The 10,673-nt window shown below is 49.3% G+C and overlaps 1 protein-coding gene across 1 annotated transcript in view; it reads right to left on the bottom strand.

Annotated features, from left to right (window-relative positions):
* ASCC1 (activating signal cointegrator 1 complex subunit 1) overlaps positions 1-10,673 on the bottom strand; it is a 51,266-nt gene that overhangs the window by 21,105 nt on the left and 19,488 nt on the right. Inside the window, exon 8 of the mRNA XM_014940550.1 lies at positions 2,087-2,211. Within this exon, the coding sequence (XP_014796036.1) occupies positions 2,087-2,211 (125 nt within the window). The remainder of the gene's footprint in view (positions 1-2,086; positions 2,212-10,673) is intronic.

Consider the following 10,673-nt stretch of genomic DNA (forward strand, 5'->3'; position numbering starts at 1 on the left):
CAGCACCAAAGACCAGGCTGAGCATGGCAGCACGGTACCAGGCACCATCCAGACAGCAGCACCTATACAAACCTCTGCTGCCTGCTCCTGGAAGCACAGAGATGTGGTGGGAATGCTTCTGTGGGGTGGGCACAGAGCCACACACACACACAGACATTAAGAATAGCAACCTAGGCCTACAGCAACTGCCAAATGCCTACGTCTTAGATCCATTTCCCCAGAGCATGTCTGGATTTTTATATAATCCCTAAGTACATGATCTGTTCTTTCCACAGGACCTCCGCCTCACTCCCTGAATATATTCAATATTTCTTTTTTCATCCCCAGCATTAGGTATGAAGCCCCACTCACACCTAGCACGCTATTCAAATCCCGTATTGAATATAAAGTGACTTCTCTGTGTAATGCTCTCACCACTGTCTGAATGCCTCACACGCCTCATGAGGCTGTTGGGAATACAGACTCACAATGCCAGAGGCAGCTCCCCACGTGCCTCCCCTAACAGAGAGCCACATCAGCACCTTGGGCTCACGTTTTCATCGCTTTTCAGGGCCCAATTTGAGAGCTAAGCCCCACCTTTTCAGTTTTTCTACCACCTGAGTATGGTTATTGGAGCTTTGTAGCAGTCATCCCCAAAGTCTGCAGTGGGGTGCACAGCAAACAGTAACACAAACCCTCTGCTGCTATCATAGAATCACCATAGAATCATTTAGGTTGGAAAAGACCCTTGGGATGGGTTATTACTGATTATTTTTATTATTACTGTGTCCAGTTTTGGGCCCCTTCCCACAAAAAAAGACATTGAGGGGCTGGAGTGGGTCCAGAGAAGGGCAACGGAGCTGGTGAGGGGTCTGGAGAACAAGTCTCCTGAGGAGAGGCTGAGGGAGCTGGGGGTGTTCAGCCTGGAGAAAAGGAGGCTGAGGGGAGACCTTCTGGCTCTCTCCAACTCCCTGAAAGGAGGGTGTAGCCAGGGGGGGTCGGTCTCTTCTCCCAAGGAACAGGCCATGGGACAAGTGGAAATGGCCTCAAGTTGTGCCAGGGGAGGTTCAGATTGGAGAGTAGGAAAAATGTTGACAGGGAAAGGGTTCTGAAGCCTTGGACTGGGCTGCCCAGGGAAGGGGTTGAGGTCCCATCCCTGGAGGGATTGAAAAGCCGGGTTGCCCTAGTGCTGATAGACATGGTTTAGTGATGGTTTTTATCCGAGTGAGGTTGATGGTTGGACTAGATGATCTGAAAGGTCCCTTCCAACCTGGACAATCCCATGGTTCTATGATCACTGTCCCTACAGAGACCAGCAGAGGCATTAGCTGGAGAATACTCCACACAACCTACCGGTGTTGCACAGAGGCCACTCCACCAGAGAAAGCCACAAAAAGCTTTAGTGCAACGCTGTCAGGGCTGCAAACTGCCCACCAGAGCCAGAGCACATGCACGTCCGCACTCGGAGAACAAGGCTGTAACGTGCTGCCCCTCCCTGAACACGAGGCATCTGAGGCTGCTTTATGAAGTAACACGGTAAGAACGATGCTACAGCCCGCTAGAGCAGCCAATCTTTTTGGCAGATGCTATAGACTCACTAATAGCTCATATTCAGCCTCGACGCCACCTGAATCTGATTTAATAACACCAGAATCGCACTCCTAAACTAACGGGCAACCTTCAACTTGACCAAAAAGGATCACGTTTTCATCTCGTTTAAAGTTCAGCACAAGACATCGAGTTGTTACTGAATTTCAATGGAATTCTGGGACACAGAGACCCCAAGGCTTTGCAGGGTACTTGAACATACCCCTCTCTGACCCACATCTTACGAGTGCGACCGGGTGGCAGCGTTTCTGAAGCTACCACAAAGAATCTTAGAATCCAGCAAGTGCTCCAAGAACGCCTGCCTTCTCTCTGCTGACTGCTTTTTCATTTTCTTCTGGCTTTTAGTTAGTGACATCCCCCTCCCCCCCAACCTTATAGGTATTTTTGAGACTAAGAAAAACCACAAAATTTAAAAAAGGAACATAAAAGCCAACAGAAGCATTTGCCACTCAGAGGTATTACTTTAAATGCATTTATCAGAAGGATGAGGGATACGCACCACTTGGATCTTTCCTGAAGAGAGTGTTCATGACCGTCGCGTGCAGTTTAACCCTATCCCATTCTCTAAGCATCAGGCCAGAGGCCACAAACCTTTCCACCAGTTGATCAGCAATCACCTGCAACCTGGGAAGGCAAAAAGAGAAAAAACAGAGCCAGGTAAAACCAAGAAGTAAAGCCCTGCGTCATCAGCTTTTGGCTTTCCAGCCAGGGAGGGCAGCATGTGTGAAATGAAGTCTCTTCATGCACACGGGCAGGGGGATGGAAGTCTCTGCTGGAAAGCAAACAGGGCTGTCAGGATTGGGTTCTAATGCAAAAAGTTCTGGCTGTTTTGCAAAGCTTCCTCAGCGATCATTTCTGCTGCAAACGTTCCACGAAGAAAGGCAGGTTTAGCGTAGCAGAGAGCTTCTTCACAGTGACAGATGCTGTTGGGACTTGAAGGATGCTTCTTTCTGCTGCCAGGAAACACAATGCCAACTCTCCTTGCAAATGCTAAAATGTGCAGACCCCCAGGGAGGCTTAGGCACTTTGACTCCTAAAGGACCTGCTCTGCTGAGGGACCAGGACCTGTACAGTGAGCTCGGATCCTCTCTGTCCCAAATAACCCAGTATCACTGGGCTTCATTTCTGGGAAAGCCCAGAAGGTGGTAACAGAGGGCACAAACCCAGAGAACACACACTAGTAAATGAATCATAGAATCATAGAATCGTCTAGGTTGGAAGAGACCCTTGGGATCATCGAGTCCAACCATCTCCCCTACTCTACAAAGTCCTCCCCTACACCATATCCCTCAGCACTGCATCTAAACGGCCCTTAAACACAGCCAGGGATGGTGACTCCACCCCCTCCCTGGGCAGCCTCTTCCAATGCCCGACCACTCTTTCTGTGAAAAATTCCTTCCTAATGTTCAATCTAAACCTCCCCTGTTGGAGCTTGAAGCTGTTCCCTCTCGTTCTGTCACTAATTCCCTGTGAGAAGAGACCAGCACCAACCTCTCTACAGTGTCCTTTCACGAAGTTGTAGAGAGTGATGAGGTCTCCCCTCAGCCTCTTCTTGCTCATACCAAACAGTCCCAACTCAGCTGCTCCTCATACGATTTGTTTTCCAGCCCCCTCACCAGCTTCGTTGCCCTCCTCTGCACTCGCTCCAGCACCTCCAGATCTCTCTTGTATTGAGGTGCCCAAAATTGGACACAACACTCCAGGTGTGGCCTCCCCAGTGCTGAGTACAGGGGCACAATCACCTCCCTACTTCTGCTGGTCACACTACTGGGCAAGCAGAGTCAAAGGACATATTGCCACCTTGTCTAGTTTTGGTCAGGGACGAAAGCGGCCACGGCTACCGGGACCTGTGGGCAGACCTGTACTAGGATAGGCAGCAAGAGCAGGCAGTGCACTCACATGTCCTATGTCTAAAGAGCTAAAGGACCTTCCAGGCTGCTGCTGTCCCCCCCCCAAAATTCTACAGTGGCCCAGCCTTACAAAAAGCAGCAAGGATGCACTAGAACAAGAGCTTCCCCTCCCCAAAAACAAGGCAAGAGGGTATTACTCTATGCAGAAGAATCTGTGTTTCTCTCACCGCATCCAAGGGGTTCAAGAGCTCTCTGCTCCACCAGGTGCCACCACTTTGGGGTCTCAGCTGCAGTGTGGCCCCTCTGAGGCTAGTCCCCAGAGCCTGGGGCTGCCACGCTCTGGATGCCAGCTCCTACCACACCGCCAGTTTTGCACCGTCCCTCACAGACTGCCAGCCCCCCATGTGACGGTTTCAAGACTCTCAAACTACCAATTGTCATGGTTTTCTACCACTTTCTGGCTTTACATCAGTGATTCTTAAAATTAGCAATGACAAAGATTAAATGAATATCATTACAGACAATACTAAAACAAATTAACAGAGAATAGCTCAAGTGAAAATGGTGCTTTATTACGTTATAAAGTTAATCAAGGAAATAAAACAAATTAGAATGAATTATAATGGAAATTATTTGCCATGTGGGAGGCATCAGAGCATGATCCCTCTCTCAGTCTGAGCCATTATGTGTGCAGAAGGGCTTGCCAACCCCTAATTCTGTCTGCAGTTATGCAAGCTAAGTCAGGGGAAATCAAATCTCCTGCTTTATAGCTTAAGCTGATCAAGATCATCCAAAGATCAGGAAGGAACTCCACCCCTCAGCCATGCCAGGAACTACACACAGCCAGCAAGACATCTTGCAGGAGACAGGAAGATACACACCTCTCCTAAACACAGGCTGCATCCGTCTGGTCCAGCACAGCAAACCACGTGGCTGCCGCTCTCCTCCAGTATTGGCCTTGCAGCTGAGAAACCCAGCTTTCTACCTGCTTTCCCCACTTCCCCAAGCAAAGCACAGCAGGTTTTAGGAGGCAAGAGGTGCATGGAGCTGCTCAGCAATTATCCATCTGGCAGATCAGAAAAGGAAGCAAAGTTTTCTGGAGAGATCACCATTTGTCCCCCACAGCAGTGGTTGTCTGACACTGTGTCTGCTGGAATCTCAAAGAAAGCAAAAGAAGGTTTCCCTGCTCTCCATCAACATAAAAATATCTTCTTTCCCCTCTGCAAAGCTAAATGTTTTCTGGATGCTCGCCAGCAGTTAAGGAACTATATTAGGGAAGAAGAGCCAGCTGAACTAATTTGTAGGTGAGGGCAGGACCAGCCTGGGCTGAGGATAAAAACTGACAATCACTTGGCCCTCTCTGAGCATGGTGCTATGCAAAAAAACAAACAAAAAAAGGTGTTGCAGAAGAGAAGTCTGGCAACCTCCAGGTGCCATGCAAAGCACAAGATCTGGGTTTGGTCAAAACCTTGGCTAACGGGTCTCTGTGAAGGACAGAGGAGGCATTAGCCCTTTCTCAGAGGGATGGGTATGGGTCATTTTCAGTTTCATGGCCAAGGGGGATTTGAAAACCTCATTTCTCTCCCCTGCCAAAAGCAGCTCTGCCACCCCTGGTGCACATCAGTATTTTCTACTAGTGTTATGGCTCAGTGGGTTCTCAGCAAAACAGGTATTGCTGGCATCTGAAGCTAACCACAGTGCTAGCACCAACAATTCAACCTGTCCCCTGGCACAGGCAGACACCCCAGGCCCTACTTACAGCTCTACAGGATTTCTCCACCAGCTCCTCAGGTCACCAACTTATTTTCAGATGCAAGGAGACCCGCAAGCTCTGCATCTCGGAGATGATCCAAAGCTTGGTGACTCAGAAGAAAAGAAGCCCATACCTCAGCTCTCAGAGCTGGCACTTTGGATGCTTTCTACAACAAACTGACCAGAGGGCCGCTCCGTCTCTTCTTTCTGAGTGCTTCTGCCTTGGTTCTCCCTGCACTTCTGTCTCCTGGCTGATCTCTAGCTTGTCCTGGTTCTCCACCCGCCCTGCTTGTTTTATCTCACCTCTTTCAGGGTAGGACAGACTTCAAAGCAGAAGAGCCAAGAAGAGGAAAAGATTTCAATTCCTACAGCCTCCAAGCAATTCTTATATTTTCCCACCCATTTCCTTATCCCACTTCCGATCTCTCCCTTCCACACAGCCTGCAAAGTGCAGTTTTAAGCAGAGGGCCCCCCTTTGCCTCCCTCAGCCCTCGGGTAAAGGAGATGCCAGAACATGTCCTTTCTTCCCTGAGCTGGTCCCTGCTCACAGCCTCCCCTCTCCAGATCCTCTGCTAGCTCCTGCTGTTCTCCAGCAATGGGAACAGGCACAAAAGGGCAGCACTGCCAGAAAAAGAGAAGGCTAAGGCTCAGAGAAAGAAAGCTAAAGCTCTTTTGGCTACTCCCCTATCCTCTTTCCCACCCACCTCACAACCAGCAGCACAGAGTACAACAGCTCTTAGGTTTCCCCAGACTTTTAGAAAGCACTAAGAGAAAAGCTGGTGCTGCCACTGGTGATGTACTTGTGAAGAACAGGATGGAGGAAGGCTGTCCAGACACCACCACATCCCGGGCAGCGCTGTTTGTAGAGCTAAAGCCATCAGCCACGTTGGTGAACAGCACAAACACACACGCTGACACCAATCAGGCTTTGAGATTTCACAGCAGCACCTCAGAAGACAGACATTTCGCACCCAGCGCCTGTTTCCAGGCTGCTTACAGACACAAAATCCAGCTCTGTAACCAAGTCATGCTTTTCTGAGGACCTTCTGGTCTAACTGGGTTTTAAGAATAATTAAGTGCTGCGGAATATGCCAGGCTGTCCAGATTAATCTGGATTGGAGGTTGGGAACAAGACAGCAGAGGCCAAGTTGTCTCGCCTTCTAAGTCATCTCAGGAATATCTCCTTGGCCATCTTATCACCGTGTGAGCCACGACACCATTATTCAATCTGACAGACTGCTACAGAAACAAATGACATCTTTCAGCTGCACCAGCAGTGACTGATTTAAAGAGCAAACACCTCACTGCCTTAACCGGTTTAGGAAGCAAGAATAACCTCATCCCCCTGACTGCTGGCCCAAAGACTGCTAGAAGCACCCACCAGCTTCAGGTGGCAGAGGGTTTCTCTGGCACATCACTCCTGCTGCTGTAGCACATTGAGAAGAAATCATAGAATCATAGAATGGTTTGGGTTGGAAGGGACCTCAAAGATCATCTAGTTCCAACCCCCCTGCCCTGGGCAGGGACACCTCCCACCAGACCAGGTTGCTCAAGGCCACATCCAGCCTGGCCTTGAACCCCTCCAGGGATGGGGCAGCCACAACTTCCCTGGGCAACCTGTTCCAGTGTCTCACCACCCTCATAGTAAAAAATTTCTTCCTGAGATCTAATCTGAATCTTTTTTCTTTCAAATGATAGAAGGGAGTGTGGGGAACTCACCTGTCCGAGCCATCCTTCATGTGGACTTTGGCATAAAGGACATGGCCAAGGGGGATTTGAAAACCTCATTTCTCTCCCCTGCCAAAAGCAGCTCTGCCACCCCTGGTGCACATCAGTATTTTCTACTAGTGTTATGGCTCAGTGGGTTCTCAGCAAAACAGGTATTGCTGGCATCTGAAGCTAACCACAGTGCTAGCACCAACAATTCAACCTGTCCCCTGGCACAGGCAGACACCCCAGGCCCTACTTACAGCTCTACAGGATTTCTCCACCAGCTCCTCAGGTCACCAACTTATTTTCAGATGCAAGGAGACCCGCAAGCTCTGCATCTCGGAGATGATCCAAAGCTTGGTGACTCAGAAGAAAAGAAGCCCATACCTCAGCTCTCAGAGCTGGCACTTTGGATGCTTTCTACAACAAACTGACCAGAGGGCCGCTCCGTCTCTTCTTTCTGAGTGCTTCTGCCTTGGTTCTCCCTGCACTTCTGTCTCCTGGCTGATCTCTAGCTTGTCCTGGTTCTCCACCCGCCCTGCTTGTTTTATCTCACCTCTTTCAGGGTAGGACAGACTTCAAAGCAGAAGAGCCAAGAAGAGGAAAAGATTTCAATTCCTACAGCCTCCAAGCAATTCTTATATTTTCCCACCCATTTCCTTATCCCACTTCCGATCTCTCCCTTCCACACAGCCTGCAAAGTGCAGTTTTAAGCAGAGGGCCCCCTTTGCCTCCCTCAGCCCTCGGGTAAAGGAGATGCCAGAACATGTCCTTTCTTCCCTGAGCTGGTCCCTGCTCACAGCCTCCCCTCTCCAGATCCTCTGCTAGCTCCTGCTGTTCTCCAGCAATGGGAACAGGCACAAAAGGGCAGCACTGCCAGAAAAAGAGAAGGCTAAGGCTCAGAGAAAGAAAGCTAAAGCTCTTTTGGCTACTCCCCTATCCTCTTTCCCACCCACCTCACAACCAGCAGCACAGAGTACAACAGCTCTTAGGTTTCCCCAGACTTTTAGAAAGCACTAAGAGAAAAGCTGGTGCTGCCACTGGTGATGTACTTGTGAAGAACAGGATGGAGGAAGGCTGTCCAGACACCACCACATCCCGGGCAGCGCTGTTTGTAGAGCTAAAGCCATCAGCCACGTTGGTGAACAGCACAAACACACATGCTGACACCAATCAGGCTTTGAGATTTCACAGCAGCACCTCAGAAGACAGACATTTCGCACCCAGCGCCTGTTTCCAGGCTGCTTACAGACACAAAATCCAGCTCTGTAACCAAGTCATGCTTTTCTGAGGACCTTCTGGTCTAACTGGGTTTTAAGAATAATTAAGTGCTGCGGAATATGCCAGGCTGTCCAGATTAATCTGGATTGGAGGTTGGGAACAAGACAGCAGAGGCCAAGTTGTCTCGCCTTCTAAGTCATCTCAGGAATATCTCCTTGGCCATCTTATCACCGTGTGAGCCACGACACCATTATTCAATCTGACAGACTGCTACAGAAACAAATGACATCTTTCAGCTGCACCAGCAGTGACTGATTTAAAGAGCAAACACCTCACTGCCTTAACCGGTTTAGGAAGCAAGAATAACCTCATCCCCCTGACTGCTGGCCCAAAGACTGCTAGAAGCACCCACCAGCTTCAGGTGGCAGAGGGTTTCTCTGGCACATCACTCCTGCTGCTGTAGCACATTGAGAAGAAATCATAGAATCATAGAATGGTTTGGGTTGGAAGGGACCTCAAAGATCATCTAGTTCCAACCCCCCTGCCCTGGGCAGGGACACCTCCCACCAGACCAGGTTGCTCAAGGCCACATCCAGCCTGGCCTTGAACCCCTCCAGGGATGGGGCAGCCACAACTTCCCTGGGCAACCTGTTCCAGTGTCTCACCACCCTCATAGTAAAAAATTTCTTCCTGAGATCTAATCTGAATCTTTTTTCTTTCAAATGATAGAAGGGAGTGTGGGGAACTCACCTGTCCGAGCCATCCTTCATGTGGACTTTGGCATAAAGGACGTCCATCATGGCAGGGTCATCGTTCATGTACTCCACTCCTGCTACCACCACGGTCAGGGGCTTGCCTCCAGCAATTTGGCTAAAAAGCAACAAATCCCTTACGTTAAAAAGGAAAACATCACACCTGCTATTGAAATACAATGCACAGTGTTCCTCATGCACACACTAAATATTTGGTTTTACTTAGGGAATGACATAAAATACATTTTTTGCTATAGTTAAACACATCTTTGAGGTTAAGTGGGATTTAAATATTACATAGACCGTATGGGGCACTGAACTCCACTTTCCCATATCTTTCAGGTTGCTTGCACTGAAAAAAAACCTCAAATATTACATAGACCATGAAGGGCACTGAACTCCAGTTTCCACATCTTTCAGGTTGCTTGCACTGAAAAAAAACAAACACAAAAGAGGCTCCCTGGTTTCTAAAGCTCAAAAGGCTACAGCTGCCATTGTCTCATCTCAAGAAATACTGTAAAAACATTTAAATTCCTATGTTCAGTGTTTTAGACACATTAAGTCAATTTGTCTGTGTTTGCAGGCCATCTCAACACGGAGATCTCTACGTTTCAGGAGTAAAATGGTACAAGTTCTCATTCCAGAGAAGCTTCCACCTTCCCTGTGAAGAGAACAATCGTGACACAAAGTCTCCAGCTCATTGATTTTTCACTGGGAAAAGTACTTGATACAGAACACAGCTTTAAGTGCATTTCAACATCCGCTTACAAACGCTGGAAGTAAATAAGAGCTGTTTGAAAATCATCTCCAGCTACTCTTGCAGGAAGGCAAAACCAGAAAAATGTGTGCAGGATATAATAAGCCCTCCCACACCTGCAAACACACCGTGGAGCTCATCTGCTTCCAAACATGCCACCTCCTTGCCTTAACCATCAGAACAGCACAGGGAGGCAGGGTGCCGCAGCCAAAGCTCCCTGTGAGTAAGTGCCATCGTCCCATTTCACAGAATTCACAGAATCTTCTAGGTTGGAAGGGACCTTAAAGATCATCTTGTCCAACCATCTACCCAACTTTGACAAAAATAGACACCCGCACAACAAACAAGAAGCAACACCATCACTAAACCAGACCTCCCAGCACTACATCAACCTGTCTTTTGAACACCTCCAGGGATGGTGCCTCAACCACCTCATAGAATCATAGAATCATAGAATTGCCCAGGCCAGAAGGGACCTCCAAAGGTCATCTAGTCCGACCCCCCCACAGTCAGCAGGGACACCCCCAACTAGACCAGGTTGCCCAGGGCCTCATCGAGCCTCACCTTGAATATCTCCAGGGAAGGGGCCTCAACCACCTCCCTGGGCAACCTGTTCCAGTGCTCCACCACCCTCACAGTGAAGAACCCTCTCCTCATCTCCAGTCTAAATCTGCTCCCCTCCAGCTTGAAGCCATTGCCCCTCGTCCTGTCACTGCAGGCCTTTCTAAACAGGCTCTCCCCAGCCTTCCTGTAGCCCCCCTTCAGGTACTGGAAGGCTGCTATTAGGTCTCCCCGGAGCCTCCTCTTCTCCAGGCTGAACAACCCCAGCTCCCTCAGCCTGTCCTCGTAGCAGAGGGGCTCCAACCCCCTGATCATCCTTGTGGCCTCCCCTGGACCCTCTCCATCAGGTCCATGTCCTTCTTATATTGAGGGCTCCAGACCTGCACACAATACTCCAGGTGAGGTCTCACCAGAGCAGAGTAAAGTGGCAGAATCACCTCTCTGGACCTGCTGGCAACGCTTCTTTTGATGCAGCCCAGGATG

This window comes from Calidris pugnax, unplaced genomic scaffold (genome assembly GCF_001431845.1).
Source record: "Calidris pugnax isolate Ruff unplaced genomic scaffold, ASM143184v1 scaffold39, whole genome shotgun sequence".
Lineage (NCBI taxonomy): Eukaryota > Metazoa > Chordata > Aves > Charadriiformes > Scolopacidae > Calidris > Calidris pugnax.